Source organism: Athene noctua, chromosome 8 (assembly GCF_965140245.1).
Source record: "Athene noctua chromosome 8, bAthNoc1.hap1.1, whole genome shotgun sequence".
Taxonomy (NCBI): domain Eukaryota; kingdom Metazoa; phylum Chordata; class Aves; order Strigiformes; family Strigidae; genus Athene; species Athene noctua.
This window is the reverse complement of record NC_134044.1, coordinates 19,355,864-19,379,396: the sequence shown is the minus strand read 5'-3', so window position 1 is coordinate 19,379,396 and position 23,533 is coordinate 19,355,864. Positions and strand designations below refer to the sequence as shown.

General features: G+C 39.0%; 1 protein-coding gene across 3 annotated transcripts in view; it reads left to right on the top strand.

The window, feature by feature from the left end:
- Positions 1 to 23,533, top strand: part of ABCC5 (ATP binding cassette subfamily C member 5) — a 52,488-nt gene that overhangs the window by 10,660 nt on the left and 18,295 nt on the right. Inside the window, exons 3-17 of one of the 3 annotated variants that reach the window (XM_074912322.1) lie at positions 5,944 to 6,101; positions 6,316 to 6,471; positions 7,178 to 7,325; positions 12,008 to 12,241; positions 12,354 to 12,527; positions 13,862 to 14,009; positions 14,495 to 14,643; positions 15,291 to 15,398; positions 17,124 to 17,474; positions 18,964 to 19,035; positions 19,164 to 19,288; positions 19,911 to 19,983; positions 20,537 to 20,740; positions 21,451 to 21,594; positions 23,364 to 23,466. In XM_074912322.1, the coding sequence (XP_074768423.1) occupies positions 5,944 to 6,101; positions 6,316 to 6,471; positions 7,178 to 7,325; positions 12,008 to 12,241; positions 12,354 to 12,527; positions 13,862 to 14,009; positions 14,495 to 14,643; positions 15,291 to 15,398; positions 17,124 to 17,474; positions 18,964 to 19,035; positions 19,164 to 19,288; positions 19,911 to 19,983; positions 20,537 to 20,740; positions 21,451 to 21,594; positions 23,364 to 23,466 (2,347 nt within the window). The other 2 variants (XM_074912323.1, XM_074912324.1) reach the window with 2 other exon arrangements.

Sequence of the window (23,533 nt, the reverse complement as noted above, 5' to 3'; positions counted from 1 at the left end):
GTTCAGGCTCATCACAAACATACATACCTTATTCTTGTTTGATTACAGAGCTGTGATATTGCTGTCAAGCAGTATTGGGAGACTTCTGCTCTAAGCTGAGGATGTATAAACTTGGGCTAGCTTTGAAACCATGACTCAAATCCTATTTCAACTTGTGCTAGTCGTAGCCCAGAAGTGCAACTGCAGACGTCTTGTGTAATATAGTCACAAGCAGCAGTGTGTTAGTGTAAATGACTGGACTTCAAGCTGTTGAATCTCTGAACTCTTGCCACAAGTCTGAACACCTAATTCTCTTTTCACTTAAGAGAAATATGACACAGCTGCACTTAATCCTGTATTTGGATATATGGTTGGTGCTGTGAAGAGCTGTTCTTCCTTGTAGCAGAAGCTGAAAAGGCAGCAGAGACATGAGCTTTTATTCATACTCCCCTTGTCAGGAGGTGGGTGAAAATGGAGGCCCTAACTTCCAGACTTGGTTCATTGCAGCAGTTCTAGAAGCTGTAACCATAATTTCTAGGCATCTAAAGCTATCTGGTGGTCTTATTTTGGTGCTCAGTGAATTGACCTGTGCTGTCTGTACTTTGCAATCTGTGTGCAGGTGTCTAAAAGATCAATGCCTTCTGCCTCCTTCCTCACATCCATTGTCTCTGATCTAGTCCGGTGTCTGCTCCTTGCTGCCTCTTCTTCAGGGAGACAACTGGTATGGGTGCGTGACAAACCAAGCTAGTCTTAAATAGGCTCACTTTCTAATCAGGCAGGGTATTATAAAGCATTCTAGCTACAGAGTAGTCTGGGAGTCTAATGCTGCAAATCCCCCTGTTAATACTTTTGTAGATTGTGTACAGCATCAAATCCAGTGAAAGGAGAAGAGGAATATAAAGTTCATAGAGCACTTGCTGCTTCATCAAGCAACAGCAGATTTGAAAATTTTTGGACCTGAAAACAGACTTAGTTTTTAGATGCTCCTGGGTTTGGTGACTTTCAGAAGTCTGGACAACAGTGCTTTAGGGCTTGCCTGTGCTACCTGCAAAAGCAGTGTGTAAAACCCTTAACTACTTACAAGTGGGGTTATGCTGGAAAGACTCAGAGGAATTTCTGGGAAAACAATGTAATTACAACTTCAGAGTATCACTTCCTAGATTCTTCTATTTTGGTTTAGTTATCCTTAAGCTAACTGCAACAGTTGATCCTATTCTTCCCCAGCCCACACAAACACTGCTCTGGAGTCTAATGGAGCTCTTGTTTGCACATAACTACAAATCTTTGTTTGAAACACCAGGCCTTTAATGAAGTCTCTTAAATATTTTAAATTTATGTCCATCCAAGAGTGGTAATATGGAGAATACTTTAAGCACTGAGCAGAACTGGTGATCATATAGTTCTCTCTGCACATATGCCCACATGGTCCTGAGCTCCATTGTGCTGGTCTGTTAGTTTCCCATTTTCATCTCCTTACTGGGAACTTGAACAAAGGAGTGAGGAGGCCTCCTGAGCTCTGCCTTCTAATTGCAAGAGGTGGAAGTTTCTGTTCTGTAGCATTGCCAACTCAGACTTCTTTACTACTTAAAACAACTTTGACTTCATGTAATAGTAAATCCACCACAGTAGCTTTTGTATTCTGCATCAGCTGCGAGGAATAATAAGAGAAGCCTTTATATGCCTGCTCTAGTTTCCTGTCAGGTAGCAGTAGGACCAGAAGAGATGCAGTTTCTTCCTTGCTCTAATCTGAGCCCTGAAAGATGCTCTGCCTTATGGAAGAGGAGACAATAGTTGTTTAGTGGGTAGGGTTTGGGTCATATGTTGACTGCATACACATCAAATTCTTTGCAAGATCAGCAAGGGATGGAGAAATCTGTTTTGCTTGGCCTCGAAGCCTGTCTGGTTTTGCTGTTACTATCTGATATTACAGTTGTCAAACCAATAAATTGCTACCTTCTCTGGAAATACAAGATTGCCTGTATGAAAGGCTAGGATCCCACTTTTTTGTTTTTCCTTTCCATATACAACACGGCTGCCTCCTTTCTTTTCACCTGCTCCCCATCCGTAAATGCCCATGTTGGCTGCTTAGCGGGTTTTCGGATGTGTCCTATTTCACATATTTGAGTTTGCTTGCCTTTCTGTGTAATGTTCCTGATGCCCCTCTTGTTTCTTACAGAACTTGTCTTGCTTACCTCTGACATCATGTTTAAAACCTTTGTAGCTCAACTCCTAAAGTTTCTGTATTTTCATGGTGTTCTCACATGACCTTGGTATGTGGATTGTGAATGTGGTGCTGTTGTCTTTAATTTAACGAGCAAATCTTTTTCCTTGCCCTTAGACAACTTATTTTTCTCACCTCACTCAGACTTTCTGTCATAACATGTCTTGAGCAAGCCATGTTGTCTTTCTGGTTCTTATATTACCTTATGTACTTACTGTTGCTGTGACCAATTTGTTGGACAAGGAAATCATGATAACAGGTGCTGATAGGGTTTTGTTACGCTCTCACGTTGCAGAAAGTCAGAGGGGGCAGGTGTGCTCTGTGGTAGCAGCACCAGCCATGCTGCTCTTTCTCTGCCTGTGAGCTAGCTGTGGAGGTAAAAGAACAAAACAAGATCATGTGTGTAGTGATACTTTGTCAGTACTCTTCATACTCTTGGGGATTGCCCTCAGGATTAAAAATTTTAACTCTTTTCTTCATCTGTTAACTTTCCCAGTCATATGTTGAATCAAATCCGCCTGTACCCATGTGTGCCACAGCTTCATGAAATGTGGAGTACAGAACCATTACCCTCTGTTAGAAGCTGCCTATGGCTTCAGAAACATTTTTGGAATCTGCCAGCTATTAATAAGACACTGGGTAAATGATTGCTGTTGCCCTCTGTCCTTCATTTAATAAGCCATGATATGCTTATCCTATGTGATTTTAATTAATCCATTTTTAGTCCATTTATGCATTTGAACTTTACAGCATCCTATGACAGAGAATTCTAAATTTAAGTACGCTTTGTGTGAAAAACATTCATTTCATTGAGTGTCCCCAGTTCTTTTGTTGTAAGAACATTTGGTGATCATTCTCTAGTTCTCTTCTTCATTCGATTCACAACCTTATGGACCTCCCCCTTATCTTCATTCCTCTTTTCTATCCATCTGAAGTCTTAAATTTATGCTTGTGTGGAAGCTGTTTCAATCCCAGCTGTTCTCATTTCTTGAAGAAAGTAATTTTAATAACCTTTTTGAACTCAAGTGGCAGGGGACTGGCTCTAGTGATCCAAAAGGAGCCAAACCCTGGCTTTTAAAAGTTGTATGGTAATGTTTCCTGCTTTATTCTTTGTGTCTTTTAGCTTTTTTGGTGATGCTGAGCAGTGAGCCGCTGTTTTTCAAGAAATGTCTCGATCATATTCCCCCCCCCTCCCCCCCCCCGGTTAGTGATATCTCATTTAGGCTTGTTTTGTTTCTGTGAGCATTTCTTTAGAGTTGTCAACACTGTGTTGTATCACCTAGCTTATTGCTTGTGTGCGTATATTAAGTTGCTGAATTAGAAAAAGTGCTGTCTGATTTCTGTTTGATAGTGCAGCTGTGATTTATTAGATGTTTCTTTCAAGAGAAGTGCTGGAGCCTGTTCTATCACATTGCTAATGACTTCTTCAAGGTTTTAGTTTCCAAGAAACCTGTATGTGCATGCAGGCAATCAGGATATTGCCAGTTGATGAACATGTGGAAAAAAATAACAAGGATTCAGAAACCTAAATTAACAGTGTTGGGGTTGCTGGGTTGCTAGTTTTTCTACTTCTATACTTTGCTCTAGAAAGGCATTGTAGAACTGCTTAGGAGTCTCCTTTCTTCCTGATAAATGTTGTGCTTTGAAAATTTTCTAACGTGACACAGAAGTGTATGGTCTTTCTTAGAATCTTAATTGTACAGTAGCATGATTCGTTTATTTCTTGATAGTCATACATGTGGGATTTTGACAACCTTGTCAAGATGGAGATGAGCAGTGTTCTTGGCTAGGGGTTTGTGCTTATACTTGTCTATATAACAAGACATTTTAAAGGCCTTTCAAAGGCAGTGCTCTAGTCTTTTATCAATGCATCTTTTCTACCTTTGTCGAGAGAATTCTGTTGAGCAGCTCTAGAGAGTTTATTTATCACAGTGAGTGTTTAAGAACACTATCTTTGGACTCCCTAAAAATACAGTTCTGCTTTCTTATTAAAAGGCTATTCTTGTTCGTAAGTGGTGAAAAATTTTTATGCTGATAAATAGAAGACTTTTTTGTTTTTTTAACTTGTAAACGCTTTTTCTGTGCTCAGGAAAACGGTGATTCTGCAGATAGCCTGCGGCATCACTTACAAACAAGGATGTTATCAGCAATAGGGTGTTTGGGCAGATCTGCCTGGGGCTCTTGCAAAGGTTAACATAACAAAACCAGCTATGAATTCTTCTGCTGTAACCAGAAAAGCAGAACTTTTCCCTACTACTGAGTACTTTGAGACATCTGTGGCAGGTCCTCTTTTTAATGCTGATTTGGGTAGATTTAGTAAGCTTTTGGTGAGTCGGTAATATAAACTGAGAGAGAAGTCTTCCAGTTCAGATTTCAAGTGTTGCATATTTTTTGAGTTGCTCCATGTGTCGTAATGTTGTAATGTTGTGGGTTGTTTGTTGTGTTGTTTGTTTTGTTTTGTTTTGTTTTTTTTAATTACTTTGCTATCTTCTTTTGTAGTCAGAGCTTTAGATTTAGTGAATAAGTTTCTTGATATCAGGATCATGGATTGTTAGTAACATGCTTAGGTGCTATTTAAGTTACTTTGGTTAAATAAATCAAGGACAGATTTGTGCTATTAGCAGTTTCATGTTCTTGTCCTTCATGATGTGCCACATGTTTACGTGTTAACGTAGCACAGACTAAGTCGCTGATAAATGGTGGCTTTTCTGACAAAAGTTACATGATGCAAAGTTAGGAACCAAATGCTTGCTATTGATACGCCTTTAGTACTTTGTAGATGCTGTGTTTTTAGGAATCTGCAAGGCACTTAGAGTTGTTGTTTTCAAATAAATAAAGTAACTGTTCTCTAGTAAGGCAATTAATAAGTGTAAACATAGTATCTCTGTAAGATAGCCAGAAAGATTTTTTACCTTGGAACTGAGTTTTTTCTACAAAGTATCTCCATTTCAAAAAACTAGAATACAAAAAGGAAACGTGGCGCTGCAATAAATGGTCCGTTAAGTTAGCAGAACAGTAGTGAGCCCCCTGCGACTGTACATGGCAAGCTAATCTCTTCAGATAGTTTTGCCAAATCTAGCTTCTGATCAAAAGGTTTGTTTGAACCGTGCAACATTTTGACTACGCTGTATATATCGTTGCCGGTTTTCTTTCTCCTCTTAGATTAGCATTTAGGTCTGCCTTTCACTGGGGCTGTGGAAAACTGGGCTGAGATAAGGCTTGCCTTTTAGTGGTTGTTAATAAAGTTGCTGAGCCGATCACAAGTGTGGCTGAGAGCAGAGAAAATTATCTTTGTTTCCTTTAGTTTAGGGAAAAAGAGAAAAAGCAGGAAACATGATAAAAGAAAGTACAATTCTGCTTAATGCATATTTGTTTTTTGAAGTATTGTTGAAGAAGTGACTTAAGTAGTATTCTGAAAATAATTTTAATTTTCTGTGGATAAGAATAGCTAGATTACAGGATGCAAGATTAGTCTGGTCTGTCCATTTATCCTTTGTGTGTACAGGCGTAATACTGGTGTTAATTTGTTTTACAAATCCAGCAGTCTAATGCAGCTCTGGACTGTGTGTCTTCCATGTCTTTGCTGCCAGGCTGAAGCCTGTTCTCTAAGATGTTTAAATGGTAGCGATTGCTGTTGTGCAATAATTTACAGAAGAAAGTGCAATATTACTGGAATGAGTCCATGAGTCATGGACTTTAAGTATAGTTTTGAAGTCTGAATGCTGTCTTTCTTGTGAAAGCAGATTGAATGCCAGGATGCCTTGGAAGCAGCTGCTCGGGCAGAGGGCCTGCCGCTGGACATCTCCGTGCATTCCCAGATGAGAATGCTGGACGAAGAGCATCACAAGGGCAAATACCACCATGGCCTGAATGCGCTGAAACCCATACGGACTACTTCCAAGTAAGTCTTTAGGCTACAGAAGAACTGATACAGCATTTACTTTTCAAACCAGTCACAAGGCAGGACTGCAGCTGTAGTGAAAACATCAGAATTTGTTTAGCAAGTACAACTGGCATTGGCCATTTGGTACTTTCAGTGAGAGGAGGCTTTGTTTTTCTCAGGGATTTACAATTCTGTTTCCTTTTTCATTTGTTTGTGATGTTTTTTCTTTCAGACACCAGCACCCTGTTGATAATGCTGGGCTTTTCTCCTGCATGACCTTCTCCTGGCTCACTCCTTTGGCCCACAAAGCTTACAAGAAAGGGGAATTGTTTATGGATGATGTATGGTCTTTATCAAGGCATGAGTCTTCAGATGTCAATTGTAGAAGGTAGAGACATCATGTTCCTTATTATTTTATTGTTTCCTTTTTTCATATGTTAGTTCACAGGCGATGCTATAGTATCGCCCTAGAAAAGCAGCACTGATATTTTGTTTTGCCTGTCTCAGAATAGTGGCATTTAGTTTTATCCTTTGTAGACAACTTCCTTCTGCTGCCCTGTTTCTGTACTCCTGCTGATTTCAGTGAACTTTGAAGATTCTGTCTTCAGGAGCATTTTGCAATTGATTGTCTACTTTTGTGTGTCTTTAAACTATTTTTTTATTAAAACAAAGTTCTTTCTCAAGGCCCAAAAAACCTGACAGTAGCAAGGTGATTTGAATATGGGTCAGATCTCACTATCAGGCTAACCTTTTATGGCTAATGAGAATTTTTCTCAGGTTTTGACTCCATGAGTCTTCTGTCAGATCAGCAAGGAAAGATTGTGACAAGTCAGTACATTAAGATTGCCAGAGAGACTCCAGGCAAAGCGAAAAGCATTAGGTTTTTTCATTCCTCTCTTCTGTACAATTAACGCCGCATAGATGTTTCAAGATGTAGATATTTCTCTTAGCCTCACAGAATGTACAATGTATTTATTTCTCTTGATATCTGTTAATTTTCGTTGCCTTAGGCTAGGAAATGCTTGGAATTTTCACGAGGTTGTGTTAAAATTTTTCCACTGTGAGAAAAGGTACAAGACTCTTGTTTTTATTAGGCTGGAGAGATTGTGGCAGGAAGAACTGAAAGAAAGTGGGCCTGATGATGCTTCGCTCCGGAGAGTTGTGTGGATTTTCTGCCGCACCAGGCTCATCATTTCCATAGTGTGTCTGATGATCACGCAGCTTGCGGGTTTTAGTGGACCAGTAAGTAATATCCATCCTTTTTTTAACAACCCCAGAGGGCTCCATCTCATGGCCAACTGTAAAATCTTAAAGTTTCATTGCAGAATCACTTAAATGTTTTGACTAGCTAGAAATTTTGGGACAAAATTCCGAAGTGATACGATAATCCAAGATAGGTTTCCTACAGCTGGTGGATCAGTTGCTGAATACTGAGGCAAGTTCTTGGAGAAGGGGGGGAGTTTAGGTATCTTGGAGGAAATGCACACTTGTTTTTTCTCTTTGGTTTTGAGTATAGTTTATAGTTCTTCCTTAACTGGTATTTGGTCTTTTTGCATAAAATTCTTATGTGCAGGTCTTTTAATTGTTGTGTTTTTTTTTTCTTTTCACAATTCTGTAAATATATCTTGGAATAAAATTCAGTCTGATAAAACACTAATTATAGATTATTGGCATTAATAGCACAGTCTTCAAGAGGTGGAACAAAACAATTTCATTAGAGCACTACTTAATAACTAATGTGAGCAGGTCTCAAGAATTCTGTGGGTATAGTCTTTACTGATCCTACAGAGCATTGTCAGACAGGTTTCATGTAGAAGTGTTAGAGTACGTTATTGCCTCTAGGAGCTGCTGCTGTTTGTTGCTATGGGTCATAATGAAGATAACAACATATGGGACTTGACATTCACACCATTTTTTGTCACCTGTTTGTTGCACGTGCTGTGCAGATTTACAGTTGAAATTTTGACTAAATTTATTCTCTACACATTTCCCTTGAGGAGTAGGAGCAGTATTACTGCTAGTAGTACACGTTTCAGTGTGCTGGTAAGCTGAAGGTTCATTTCTTGGGTAAGTACACCTGGGTGCACTGTTAGGTGAAATGTCTTTTTAAAATGTTTTCCTGCTTTTAAATGTCTTCTGAAAATGATGTTCTGCTTTATAAACATTTTTAAAGTTTGCCTTGTTTCATGTAATATGAATAACAATAAATGTTTCTGTGGTATTGTTATCTTGGTAATAATTTCTAGTAGCTTGTATTATAAAACGTATGAACATACTTCGGTAATTAACAACAAATCATGATTAAGGTTTTAACAGCACTAGCTTTCCCCAAGAAGAGCTTCTGTCATTGTTTCACTACAGGGCTTTAGTAGCTGCTTTTATCTTTAGCAAAGAACTTGCAGCAGGGTTGCCCCTAATTTCTGTAGTGTAATTTTCTCAATTTGTTTCAGCTGAACTGCTGAATGAGAGAGAGTGGGTGGGGAAAGAGAAAAACAAACCAACTTGACTAGGCTGGGGGCTACTGCTGCAATTGATGCTCGATTTGGGTAGTTTAAAATTATCTGTAGACATTTGCCCATTTACAGGCAGCCTTATTCATTTCTCTGAATAAGGAATGATTCCCTTTTGGTTCCATCATTTGGCATGAAAAATAAGTCTTTACCATCCCTCCTCCCTGTTTTTAAAAATGGCATGCCTCCTAGATATGCCTATGCTGTCTCCTCAGAAGTAACAGTGCTTTCTTGTATTGTTACACCCTTTCAGTCACTTGAAGGTGAAAAAGGGAGATCAGGAAAAGCACTTGACTAGACCTTATGTATTGGTGAAAATTATAAAAATGGAGTTAAACACTACATTAAACTTCAAAAATTTTAATTGAGTGTCTGTGACCTTGAAATGCCAGCCAGCAGCTGTGGTTTGTTAATGGGCATTGTGATGGTTATAACTGGAAAGAAGTTGTTGCAGACTTTCTGTGTGGTTTTTTTTTATATATATTGGATAGATCCTTCAAGGGTCTTTTTTTTTTTTTTTAATTTTCATAAATTCTGCATCTGACACGGTATCCAAACCTGTAACCTGGTGAGACAGCTGCATGTGTCAGACTGCCTTGTAATAACCATCAGAATGTACTAGTACAGGTGAGATACTATTTATCTCCAGTGACTATTTGCTGCCATTTAATCAGCTACCAAAACTTTCAAGTTTGGGTTGAGGAGCAAAGAAGTTTTTTGATTACTAATCAGTATAACTCCATAATACATAATCAGTTTAACTCCAGGTCTGAACAATGTACCTGTTTGCAACTGTTCAGAGCTATTCTTCCTGTTTGGGAGATGGGGAAACTTGCTATCTTAGTGGAGTACAGCTTGGCAGTTTGGTCAGTTATTGGAGGGGGGAGTGGTAAGCTATTGGAGGTAAGTTTCCCGATTTCCCAGTTGGCTCCAGTTGCAGCCTGCCCCGTGCTGTCGCACGCTGGCTGCAGCAGGGACGCCGGCACTGCAGTGGGACCAGTGACAGAAGCTGTTCTTTAGAATTTTCAGGATGGCTGTTTTCTGCGTCAGAATGAGACAGTCCTGCTGGGCAGAGCCAACGCCAAGAGCAAAGGTAAGGTAATGTTTATTCAATGGGAATGCTTAAGACAGCCGAGAAGCTAGTACCAACTACTACTACGGTGATAGTCACAGGAGTTCCTTTTTCTCTGTTAGCTTGAGTGTTAGTTTTTGTACTGTAAATTTGTTGTTTTGTAAATATGCTGGATTTTTGTCATTGAACTAGTTTGAATTCAAATAGAATGTGTTCAGATGTAAATGTTAATTCTGTGTGACTTTTTTCCCCTCCCTTTTCAAAATTCTTTAATCTGCTGTTTCCTCTTTTCTTTCTTCCGGAAAAAAAAACCAACAAGGGGGGTATAATGTAAGCTGGTCTCTATTTCTTCACGGGAGGAGATGCTGAATCTATAAAATAGTTCTGCAAAATTGCACTAAAAAGTTTTGGGAGGAATGAGACCCCAGGAAACATCTGCTATCTTTATACATCCTCTCTTGGAGACTTTCAGCAATGCTGTGGTGTGCGAGAAAATGCTTGCAGTCTGCGACCATGCTGAGTTACAGCCCGTGAGGAAAAAGGGGGATTTTCACCCCAGTTTCTCAGTGACTCGGTTGCATATGTTGGATTGAATACTGGAAAAAGAAGTCAGTAATCTCCTTAGTAACTGCAAACCAACTGTATGCAGTTGTGGTCCAGTCAATGTAAAACTAAATCCAAGTAAGGAGAAAGTCGGCATGCAATAGGTCCGTGAATGTGAGCTCCTCACATTTGTTCAGGGATTGGTGTGTAAATTTTCTCAGTGGCCATTCTAGAACCTGGTGGACATCTGGCTTTAGTTCACACCTGTGAGAAAGAAAGAGCAAAATTATTTACAGCATGTTTCCTTGGTTCTGACGTGCAGAATTATTTTCCTCAGAACACATGAATTTGATCTCCATTTTTTGGTGTTATTTGGTGCTGGGCTATAGCTATCTATACCTTTGCTGAAGTAGTGGGGTTTTGTTTTTTCCCTCTCTCTTCAAACTATACAGAACTCTTTATTTGCAAAACCTGGTTTAGCCAAGAGGACTTCAACGGACTGTGATGCAAAAGGCTTCTCAAATATTTTCTTTGGTTTCAGATTTTTTTTGTTGCTTTTTACTATGGGCAAAGGTAATTCTCTGCTCTGTACTAGCATATCAAAAGCACCAGTATCTTAAAGCATCATTTGTTGAAAAGCTCCCTAGGAAATCTTTTGCTGTCTGTGAAGCCTTACTGTAGGATACTTCTTAAACCAGATTTCAGAATCTGTGCAGCTTCAGAAGCCTCCTCTGTTGGCACCTGCAAGTTTGACTTCTTTTGGACTTCATGAACAAATACTGTTCTGTTTTTGTATCTTTATAATTTTGTGTGTAGTTTCAAATCTAGTTTATGTTAGAGGCTAAGACTGTTAGATTAGTCCTTTATAATTATCCTGTATGTGCAGATTGTATGTTTACACAATGCTCTACCTGTTGTACAGTGTTTTTGAGATGTTACCATTTAAGATGACACTTCAAATAAAAGCCTATTGTTTGGCAGTCAATAGTATTTAATATTGCTGGTGATTGTGAGTTGTATGATGTTATGTTGTGCCCTTGGACCACAAAGAGCTGGAGGTGGGAATCTGTGGTTCTGGGGGCTGTCCTCTTTCTGCAGGTGATGTTTGAAATGTGATTCCTGAGGTAAAGTGTTTATGTTTTTGGGGGAGGGGGTACGGGGAGGGATCAAATGGTTAATTTTTTGTCTTTTTTTTCTCCCCTGTCCCCAATGATTTGCGGTATTGCGTACCTTGTGCTTTCTGCTTGTTTTTTTCTTTACTATTAAACTGCTGATGTTTATTTCCAGGAATGTTTTGCAAATGTCCTTCTCACTCTTCCCCTCTACAACTGTAGGTACATTGTTCCTTTTTATCAAATAAGCACGTTTGAAGCAAACCAAAGATAAAATAAAAAAAGGTCTTAATGTCACGTAAAGGAATGTTTCTTAATGTGCGCAGATGTATAAGTAGTGACTATATTTTAAAACTCTTCTATATGATAATGCATTGCTTTCAGCTAACTGACAGATTTATGTTAAGTTAGAAGACACGGAGGATTAGAAGCGTGCTGCGAGGAATATGGTTCCAAATTAAACTCTCTTTACTTACTAAATTTGACTCAGTGCTTGGCTCTCAGCAGGGCTTTGTGTTACAGTACTTCTTGTATTGACACCTTTTACTTCTAGAAAGAAGATGCTTTCTATTTCAAACGGCTCTTTTAAAAGCAAAGTAGCCTACTTATTTCTAACTTAACATAAAGTTGTTGCATGGTCTTCTGGGATGATGGGGTGTTCACGCAAGATTGCATTTCTTCCTGTAGGCGTTCGTTGTGAAACATCTTTTGGAATATACCCAACAGAGTGAGTCCAACCTGCAGTACAGCTTGTTTTTAGTTTTTGGCATCTTTATGACTGAAGTAGTGCGATCTTGGTCCCTTGCACTAACCTGGGCTTTGAATTACCGCACGGGGGTTAGACTGCGTGGAGCTATCTTGACGATGGCGTTTAAGAAAATTCTTAAGCTGAAGAACATAAAGGAGAAGTCTCTTGGAGAGGTAAGCTGCAGCATCGTTCTGGAAATCACAGTGCAGAAAGGAATATGCAATATATTCCTCTGAGAATGAGCTGTGCCTTAAATCTAAATAATCTGTTATGTGTATTTTCCAGCTCATAAATGTGTGTTCCAATGATGGGCAAAGGATGTTTGAAGCTGCAGCAGTTGGCAGTTTGTTGGCTGGGGGCCCTATTGTGGCCATTTTAGGAATGGTTTATAATGTGATTATTCTGGGTCCAACAGGCTTCTTGGGCTCTGCTGTCTTCATCCTTTTCTACCCAGCAATGGTGAGTTGGAAAGAGTTGACTTGTTTCATTTTTAATAGGTCAGACATATGTATAGTTCTGAATTGAAGGTGTTGAAATGTGTTAGATTTAGCCCCTTTATGGCACTGCATGTAATTGAAAATGTTTCTGAAGATGGTATATGAAGCAGAAATTTGAAAAGGGGAAGTTCAAAATGATAAGAAGAATAAATGGAAATAAGAAAGCTGATAGATTTGACTGAGGTAAATATGCATAGCTAAGTAAAACTGCGGAACACTCAGGTGCTTGTGCTCAAGGTTGGAAAAACGCAAAGCCTCCAGCTTGCGTACAGGAGCTCAGTGTTGCATGAGCATGTTGCTCTTGATTTCAGCAAAAGATGTTGGAAAGTACTGCATCTGGGAGAGGGTGTCCTTGATTAGTTATGCCTGCCTCTACTTCTGCTGAGCTGTGAAATAGGCTAGTTCAAGCCAAAATCTTCTTGCCTCTAAAATGCCCTGTAAGGCTGCTGAAGATTTGTCACTGTATTCATAATACAAATTTTAAAAAGCATGCAGGCTGAATACTCTGAGGTCCACTTTGGTCCAATTTATTTGGCCAACAGTAAAGATTAAAATAATGGGAATTACATTTTAAAGAGGGGAATGAGGAGTGGAGTTTGTTCATCTTTCCCAGTTCTTTTCAGCAGTCCCCCTCTGTTGATGGGGACTCCAAAAGAGATTGCAGGAGTATGGAGACAGGCAAGGAGCTGAAAACTTCCTAAAGTAGTGTGTTGGTTTTGAATTTCAGTGAGATGAATGTAAGAGTAGCAGATATTTAGAAACACTTGAACAACTATTTCCTTTTAGATGCATTTAGTAAAAATGTTAGAACTCTTTTACCATCTTCATAGCACTGGAATATGGTAGAAATTGATCTGGCCGTGCAAAGTCCAGCTTGCTCTTTTGCCTTATAGGACCAGGTTAAAAGGTTGGCTAAAATGGATTCTACTGTTCATTTGCCATGAGTGTCAGCTGCTTGTGTCTTTCAGTTAATGTATTTGTAGTCTTTGTGCTTCAGAAAATTTAACAAATTTGATACTATTCAATGTTGGTAAAAGTGCACACCTTTGTTCTAACTGATTTTATTTTTGTTGAAACTTGCTATTGTGAGTCTAGTGCTCAGTGCAAGATGGGTTGGGAGCATATGAATAGTTTTTCCAGCCTGACTTTTATGCTAGAAAACAACAGTTGCCTTGCCTCGTCCCTGAATCCCTTTCCAGATCAAAAATTGGCTTTCTCCGGTAATAAGGAGGAGTTGAATGTACTTGCTCTTTCTGACTTGCTGTTAATGTTGTGTGATGTTGCCTTCTGTTTCAGATGTTTGTATCACGCCTCACAGCTTATTTCAGAAGAAAATGTGTATCAACAACAGATGAGCGTGTGCAAAAGATGAATGAAGTTCTTAATTACATTAAGTTCATTAAAATGTATGCCTGGGTCAAACCATTTTCTCAGAATGTTCAAAGTGAGTTCACACAATCTGTAAATGTTTTCTTTTGTGCAGATGCCCCATTGCTTAGTAGCCTGGTGCATCCTCCTAGCTATGTGCAGTGTAATAACATTTTCATCCTTCAGGCTGTGTATTTGTTATGCATGATGTGTTGGACAAAAAGGCCTGCTTCTAAACCTTCACCTTGTAGCACAGTGTGGCTTGTCATTAATCTTAAATTCTAAAATTTTGTTCCATTTTTTTAATCATTTAATAAATGTGCTGACTGCTTCATTTTTAAACGAAGTAAAAAGACCTCTATTCTTATGGAGATTTACAGGCTATTATAGTTTGCTTCTCTGTAGCTGCAGTCTTTATGAGAAGGTAGATAACGTGATAAATGCTAAAGCACAGAGTTAGGCTTCTCTTACTCAGTGTTTATAGTGCTGTGGTAGTGTCTGTTGTGTATGTACCACATGAAACATACTTCAAATGTGATATACCCCTGTTTATATTTCTAGAAATTCGTGAGGAAGAACGTAAAATCTTGGAGCGTGCAGGCTACTTCCAGAGCATCACTGTGGGTGTGGCTCCCATAGTTGTAGTCATTGCCAGTGTGGTGACCTTTTCTGTCCATATGATCCTTGGCTACGATCTTACAGCAGCTCAGGTAATTTACTGCAGTGTTGAAAATATTCTTTACAGTATTTCTACAGTAGCTTTTCTGATAAGCCATTTCTCTTCATCATGATTCTTTACTTTGTGGCTGTGCCTGCGTAGCCAGGCTGTAGCCTTGCTCACGGAAGTGAACATCTGATGGGTGTGACAGCAGCAGATGTAGTCTTATGTTTTGCAGAAAACCTCTCAGTGCTGTTGCAGTTCTGACCTTCCTCAGAACAGGTTTTGAGCTGAATGTAAATGAGCACTCCTGTTGATATTCAGATAGGACAGTGGGATTACGGGATGTTTTTGTTTTACAGCGTGCTTGGATGCAAACAACACAAACGTTTTACAACAGGATTTGAACTTGGGTCTTCACAAGTGGTAGGCTAGTGCAGAATTTTCTAGCTGCTGCTTTCTGTAGACTTATAAATACTGAAGATATCTGTCTTGTCTGTTATAAAGCACTGGAGAAAGAGTTGGGTAGATCTCCTGTTTTCTCCTGTTTGAGAATATGTTGAATATTGAAATGGTTATTCTTGGACTGTGGGCCTTTTCCATGGCTTTGAATTGCTGCTGTGACATTTCAGCTTTTAGAAGGTTGGAGTTGTTGTTATACTGCATCCAAATGTAGTTCTCTTTCTTGTCTTATTTTAGGCATTCACAGTGGTCACTGTCTTTAATTCAATGACTTTTGCTCTAAAAGTAACACCTTTCTCAGTGAAGTCTTTATCTGAGGCATCTGTTTCTGTTGACAGATTTAAGGTAAGCAGTCATTTGGCCCTGCAGTTTTAACTAAGTGTGGAGTGTTGCATGTGTATAATAGATGCTGAGGGAACACTTAGAAGATGTTGTTTTAATGACTGAGGAGTTCTTTTTCTTTATACTCAGCACTCCAGATTATTGGATTCTGCAAAAGAGATACAAATCTAGTGAAGGAATATTAGAAGTTCAAGATAATACCAGTGTGGGAAGCAAAATATTTAATGATTTTAGGATTTTTATGTTGGCCACCATAAGAGGTAGAATTCAGGACTAGATGGCTCACAGTACATTAATTCTTAAACTCCCTTTTGAGACCAGCTGCATGCAAAGACAGTGCAACATGTCTGCAATGAAATTCCTCGTTTTGCTCATGAAACTCTTTTTGGAAATGTCATGTATTGTGTAGGCAGCTTTGCACAAACCAGTGCAGTTTTACTTGTAGTAATGAAAAACTGAGGTTTTGTATTTCCAGATCAGATTAAGTGACTGAAAGTTGTGATTTGAAGAAACAGAATCTATGGCAGAAAATTAAAACCCTTTTAACAAAGAATCCTGTCTCATCCTTCAATCCCTGTGAAGTGAATACACTGTGTGTACTTCACTATGAACTCAGAGGACAGGCCTTTATTTTGTCTTCTCTCTTGAAGACAATAGTGCATTTGCACATTGCAGAAATGTCCACATAGGATTCCACAAACATTGACAGATATATAGATTCTGTGTATTACATTCATGAAACAAATCTGGGTGTGAGAAGAATGGGATCTGCAATATGATTTGAGATCATGATCTCAAATGTTTTGAGATCCCAATGCTTTTGAGCATCTTTGTTTCACCTTTGAGACACCCTAAATCAGACTTTCTTAAATCCGAATGCACTGAAGGGAGTTTTATGGGGGAACGAGGAGGACAGGGGAAATTGTAATGTTTCCCAGTTTGACTGTAAACAGTGTAATCTGTGTAGGGAGTATAACACAGGGTGGGGATACTCTAACATCGCAATAAAAATGTAGCTGACTTCTTGGCTCTGTAAATGAGTGTGAGCTGCCTTATGAATGAATTATTCGGGCATAGCAGTTTCAGAAGTAAGGCTGAGGATTGAGAAGTCTTTAATCACAAAAGGCTTCTTAGTTCAAAACATAAATTATGTACATGGAAAACATTTTATCTTGCAATTAAACTGTGTGAAAAACCTCTTCCTAATCTGTGTTGATTGTAAATACTGATGGATGTGGTGGAAAACATGATACAGTGGACTTAATGGCTTATTGTCAAGCTAAATTTGTGTGAGAACTTTTTCCCAGCAGAAAAGTTGAAGGGTAAAGTCATTCCATCTCCTTCCATAATTAGTTGGTGTGCAAGACAAATCAGTCACTTTCCCTCAAAGTGACATCTTCTCTCCAACCCATATATTCCACTTGTGTTTTCTGGAAATTACAGAGCTGCAGTTACAAACAAAGTTAAAAGAATGAGCCCCTCTCATTTTATACAGAATGTTGCAGTTTTGTAAAAGTCTTCGTGTATCTAAGTGCTTCCACCACATCCAGGAATGCCCCGGCCACTTAGCAGGCTTGGAGTTAGTTTACACTAATGAGCTACCTTTTGCTCTTCAGCTTCCTCCTACTATATAGCCTGATGTGTTTTGCTGCGTGAGTGTGCCATAGGCTTGTCTCCCAGTCTTGATCAGGTGTCTCATCTTTACACCTCTCTCACAACTCCTATCAGAGTTTATTTCTAATGGAAGAGGTTCATATGATAAAGAAAAAACCAGCCAATCCTCACACCGCGATAGAGGTGAAAAATGCTACCTTGGCTTGGGACTTCTCCCACGCCAGCGTCCAGAGCTCACCAAAGTTGACCCCCAAAGTGAAAAAAGACAAGAAAGTCACCAAGAACAAGAACGAGAAAATGAAGCTGCAGAATGAGGGACAGCAAGCTGTGCTGGCAGAGCAGAAGGGCCATCTTCTAGTGGACAGTGATGACCATCCTAGCCCCGAAGAGGAGAACAAAATCATCCACCTGGTTAACCTTCGGCTTCAGAGGACTCTCTACAACATTGAATTGGAGATAGAAAAGGTAAGAGAAGAAAGAACGAAATCTGAGCTTTCAAAAAGCCTCATTTTCAGCTGTGCCTTGGAATAGAGCGCTGTGTATTTTTGCTTGAAATGGAGCATATTGTTTTTGTGCACTCCTGTAATATCCATGGCAACTGCAGTATCCAGGATGCAGTGCCTCATCTTGATGTAAACAGCTGTGCCGTTTTAGAAAACTCAATCTTTGCAAACAGCCCATGAAACAAAGGCAGGTGTACGGCTTTCACATTTAACTGCTGGTTTTGCTGTTTGTAGCTCTCAGTAGGGTGTACAAGCCATTGAGCTTAAAGAATCAGCAGGGCAACAGGGGTATCAGTGGGGTGTGGTGTATTCCTGCAGCTGTTTGATAATTTTGCAGGTTTCAGCTACATTCTGTGGGAACATTTTAGGTGATTAGGTTTTCTAATGGAGCATAATGGTGCTTTTCATTGAAGAATGCGCAATTTTCTTCCTTGAGAATTTTTGTACAGTAGGACACAGAGGTTTTCAAGAGTTTAGAAGCAGTTGGAGTCCTCATCTCAAGATGGGTAAAAGCATGTAAAATGTCAAAGAAAAACCATTGAACTTAATACATGACATCTTCTACAAATACAGAAGTTTTGCAGTCTGGCAGTTGGGTGTTGTAGTAATGGGATCCATGCATTTATCAGGATAATTTATGGTTAAATTGTCTATTGTCTGCTGTAGTCATAAGAGTAGAGGGATAGTTTAAACTACTTAACTGTAATAAACCTATATTTTAAAATTTTGAGAAGGATGCATATGTTTAAAGAATAGACTTGAAAAAGGAGTACACAGTTACTTGAAAATGTGAAGGCTTGTTTAGTATCGGAAGTTTGTAAACAAGAGGAGGCCAGCAATGTATTCCACAAGTGGCTATATACCCTTTTTGTCCACTTTACCTTTTTCTCCCAAAGGAACAAAAATAGTTTTGGTGAGTTAATTGTTTAATGTGAGTATCAACCCACCCATTTTATTGCAGAGAAATTCTTCAAAGTGACTGGATTCTGGCCTTTTCTTGGTACGTGTTCCTTAGCAAACTGCATCTCATAGGCAAGGAGTTTTACTGGACCCATATATCCTAAATTCTGCTTTTCTTTCAGTCTTTCCCTCTTTATATCTTTCCTTACCACTCTCAAAAGCACCTTGGTGCGTTCTGTTCAGGCAGGCCTTGGTGCTTTTGGCCGAGTACAGCATTCTTTGGGCTTGTATCATGCCCAGTCATAAGGAAGCTGATCTTAAAATACATTAATTTTTACCTATAGAGTTGAATCAGTTTTAGTCTACTGTGGGATAATATTCACTCTTTATTGTTTGAGTTAAAATACTGTCTTGCTTTTATGCCTGTTATGTCCCTTTTCAGCTGTCATTTACATCCAACTGTCCCCTCAGAGGTACTAAAGGCAGTCCAAATTCTGAAAGGGATGGAGAATGTAGGAAATGAGTACCATAATTTTTTTTTTTCTGTCTAGGGAAAACTTGTTGGAATTTGTGGCAGTGTGGGGAGTGGAAAAACTTCACTTATCTCAGCAATTTTAGGCCAGGTGAGAAATTCTCTTTTCACTACTTCTGCTTTTCTCTTTCCTATCTCCTATTTCACTTAATACTCTTTAGAAGAAAATAACTTCTAAACATGGACTAGCATAATTTCACAGTTTATCTTTAATTTCAGATGACCCTGTTGGAGGGTAGCATTGCAGTAAGTGGAACATTTGCCTATGTGGCCCAGCAGGCCTGGATTCTCAATGCTACACTTCGGGACAACATTCTTTTTGGCAAGGAATATGATGAAGAAAGGTTTGTCAAGACTGCTTGCTGATTTTCATGAAAGCTTAGTAATTCTTGGCCCAAGTGTGGGAAAATTTAATGCAGAGTACACCGCAGTTAAAACCTATGTATCTTCTTAGAGTCTGTCTTTAAGACTCCTTTAAGTTTCATTTAAGAGCCTGCCTCTCTTGCATGTGGTCACTGTGGCCGATGGCTGTCAGTGCGTCTGTCGCTGCTCGTTTGCAATGAGGCTTGTACCTCATCGTGGAGTACTCCCTGATACCTGGTTTTGGCAGCTGCTGTGGAGCAGCACTGAAGTGGTATTTGCTCTTGCTGTCCTGGCCTTGCCCTCTTTAAACGCAACAACTGCTGTTTGCCATGTACTGGCACCTTCCATGGCCCTCCCCCAGTGGGGGCCTTCCCCGTGGCCTGTGCTAGCTATCCCTGGAAAGAAATTGCCTCCTTACCTTCACTCTACTTCAGAAGTAGATGATTATTATCCTCATTTTCCTTCTGGGAAGCCAAGGCAGATCGTTTGTTTTAGGCTGCTGGAATACTTTCTATTAATGTAGAAAGTGAGATAATGCTGTACTAGGTAGATACTTTGGGGGAAAAACACAGTGTTCTTACTACATATGCAATTGTTCTTTAGATACAATACGGTGTTGAATGGTTGCTGTCTAAGGCCTGACCTAGCCATCCTTCCCAATGGGGACCTGACAGAGGTATACATTTTGCTTATAGTAAACACTAGATGGAGAAAAGTAGAGTTTTGGTTTGATGGACTAGAATGGAGTGAGGGGAACATCAGTTCGGTATGGATATATGCCAAGCTGTTGAATGCACCTTCTTGAGCTGAGCTTATCAATGCAGGCCCTGGGCTATTGAGAGTCGTGCCATGTTTTTGTCTCAGATGTTGACAGTGTGGCAGTTTTTCATTGTGTCTGTAAATTTAGCTGCCTTAACAGGACCTATTTGAACTTGATTTAAAATAGCTAAGAAAAAAACATGACTATGTTAATACAAAATAAAATAAACAAAAACCTACTGCCACATTTCAAGCATATTAACCTTGAGTTTGAATGCATAACACATTTCACAAAAAAGTGGACACCTACACTAGAATATATATATGTATTAAAACAATATATAATATTGTGGGAGGAGGGGGTGTGTATAAATATAAAAATATTATGGTCTGTTTCATTACAGTCAGCTATTGAGCTCTAAATTTGTGTTGTGTGATGTTGTAGAAATAACGGGTGTATGTCTATACAGATTGGTGAACGAGGGGCTAACCTGAGTGGAGGACAGCGTCAGAGAATCAGCCTGGCTCGAGCCCTGTACAGTGACAGAAACATTTACATCCTTGATGATCCCCTTAGTGCCTTAGATGCTCATGTTGGAAATCACATTTTTAATAGTGCAATAAGGAAGCACCTGAAGTCAAAGACTGTCCTTTTCATCACTCATCAGCTTCAGGTACTACATCTCTCATACTTTCTTTCTTGCACTTTGTTGAAGTGCAGTATGTCACACTACTGTACATTTTCATTCTCTTTTTTTCTGTTTAGTCAGTTGCCTTCATACTGGAAATTTCTGTGCCCTGACCTGTTACAGCACAACCCTGTCTGTCTATAGGATGCATGGTTTACGTTTACAAATTAGGTTTGCAAATATGCACCCAGCACAATGTAATTCTTTGATACCAGTGCTACTTGCTGTCTGATCTGGACTGGTAACACTTGGCTGAAGAAAATTTACCAGAGAAATTAATACCTTGTTCAAAAATGTTTTTTCTAACTTGCTATAGAGCCAGTTCATCACATCAGAAGAACTTGGATTTTGTGTCAGTAAATCAGAATGGATGTATCCTGAGATTTTTTTTCTATGTTCTCTGCATAGAAATAGTAATATTTAGTATATCAGTATTTGCATTGTTTAAGTATGCTGAATTGTATCTTCCATATCAGATTGGTTTTGATAGAACATATAAAATTTTTATTTGTGTACAGCAAGAGTAATCATGGTGCTCTAGTCAATGCAGGACCTTTAAAAAATCAGATGTCTGCTAGCTCAGAAGAGGTGCGTTGTGTGCAAATGTCTGTAAATTACTGAAAAGGATTGTGTTGGAGTGTATCTGATTATTGGACATAATGATAATGACGACTTCTTGCTGCCATTTTCTTCAGTATCTTGTTGACTGTGATGAAGTGATCTTCATGAAAGAAGGCTGCATCACTGAGAGAGGAAGTCATGAGGAACTGATGAATTTAAATGGGGACTATGCAACTATTTTTAATAACCTACAGCTGGGAGAAACACCACATATTGAGGTACCTATTTGTTTATTTTAAAGTGCTCTGAATGAATGATGACTTTTCTGGCGAGGTGAATCAAATGATGTAGTTTTAAGACTAGAAAAGGGCTTCACATGTTCATGTATTGATCCGACCATTGTTAAGACTTTGTATTTACAGTCACAGTTTGTATTTAGGGAACGCGTAGTAGAGGGAACTCTGCCAGTGAGCTCATGAGTTGAACATGAAAGTAAGGTATCGTCTCCTCTGATGATGCTCAGAGCAGGAAGCTTGTCTCTTTTATTGTGCACCTTACTTCTTATTTTGCCTCCAAATTAGCATGGACCTGGAACAACCAAAATTAGTATGGTTTGTTACGTCTTTTTAACATAACTTGTGACTGAGGAACAGAAAAAGTGACACAACCTGACAGAAGTTAGATGTGACAGTTTTTTTGAAATGTAATTGAAAAATGCTTTGATTTGGGAGGTTTTGAAAAAAAAATATGTTGCTTGACACTGCTTCTGTTATGAAACAGTGGCTTAAATGCAAACTTGGATTTGTGCTTTAGTATTTTAGTTGGTGAAAAAAATGTAAATCTAGAAATTAACAAGAACCATTCAGTAGGACATGCATTTAAAATATCAGCAATTTATTTTCTCTCACCTTTCTCCTGTTTGTTTCCTGAAGTTATTCTTTGGAGTAAGTGACTTTGCTGCCTTTTATTTGATGATGATTTACTTCTCTAAGTATTGTGTACATTTTCTCTTAGTAAAAAGAGTTTAAAAAAGCATATCAGCAGTTTAATTTTTTAAGAAATGAGAGGCTCCTTATTCACAAGTTGCAGACATTTAAAAAAAAAGTTTCTGGAAAGGTAGCATTGTGACAAATGTACAGATATAAAAAGTGCTTGGTGAAATTTTCTCCTGGGAGATATTAGTGAAAGAAGCAAAAGAATATCATGCATTCCTCTGCGTATCCTTTCTGAGGCATGAAGATTATAGTTCTGCCATTTAAAGATTAATGTAATGACAGCTAACATGAGATTCTCCAGTCTGCATGCTTGGCTGACCTTTGCTGTCTCTCTGTAAACACTAGCTCATGGAAGGGGCGTTAATTTGCATTCCTGATGGAATAAGAAGGAACGGATAGTAAAGTTAGATTCTCTGCGGTTTGACATGTGCAAGATGTCTCTTCTCAAGTAAAGTGTGGGAAGAGGACCCTGAAGACGCTGTGTAGGGGTTTCAGTTAACATGGGCTATCTCTGAACAGATAGTAACTTCCATTTGTGGGAAGATGGCTGGGTTTAGAGCAGTAAGTGTGTGTGCAGTTTAGTGTTTAGACATTTGATTTCTGGAATACAAGGTTAACCTCGTTTTGTCTTTAGAGATGTTTCATGAGAGCTCTCCTGAGCAAAGTACTAGGGGACTCGCGAAGTTTGGGGAAAAAAAGCTTCTTAATGAAATTGTGAGTTATTTTTACAAGGGACATGGGGATTGTATCTTTCTCTTAGTAACAGGGGTGTCAGTCCGCTACCACATATGCACATAGTGTCACTGATTCTGAAAATTACCCTTGCACACTGCCAGTACAGATTGGTAGCAGTTCAGATAATAGAGGGGGAGAATTTAATCTACTGGAGTTGGCAGTTATCTGTAATAACAGCAAAGTATCCTCCTTGATATGAAGGCTAAGCTATTGAAAGCCTTTGTCCTTAGGAGGCAGCTTATAAAAAGTTTGGGTTCAGATATGAAAATGTCAAATCAGATTACTTTGGTATGTTTAATGTCATTGTTTTCCTGCAGATTAATATAAAGAAGAACACAAACAGTTCACTGAAAAGACCCCAGGATAAAAGTACCAAAACAGGGTCTGTGAAGAAGGAGAAAGTTGTAAAGAAGGAAGAGGGTAACTATGTAATCAGATTTCTGGCTGTAATTATTGTATACACCAGTAAGCTCAAAACATTTGTTTT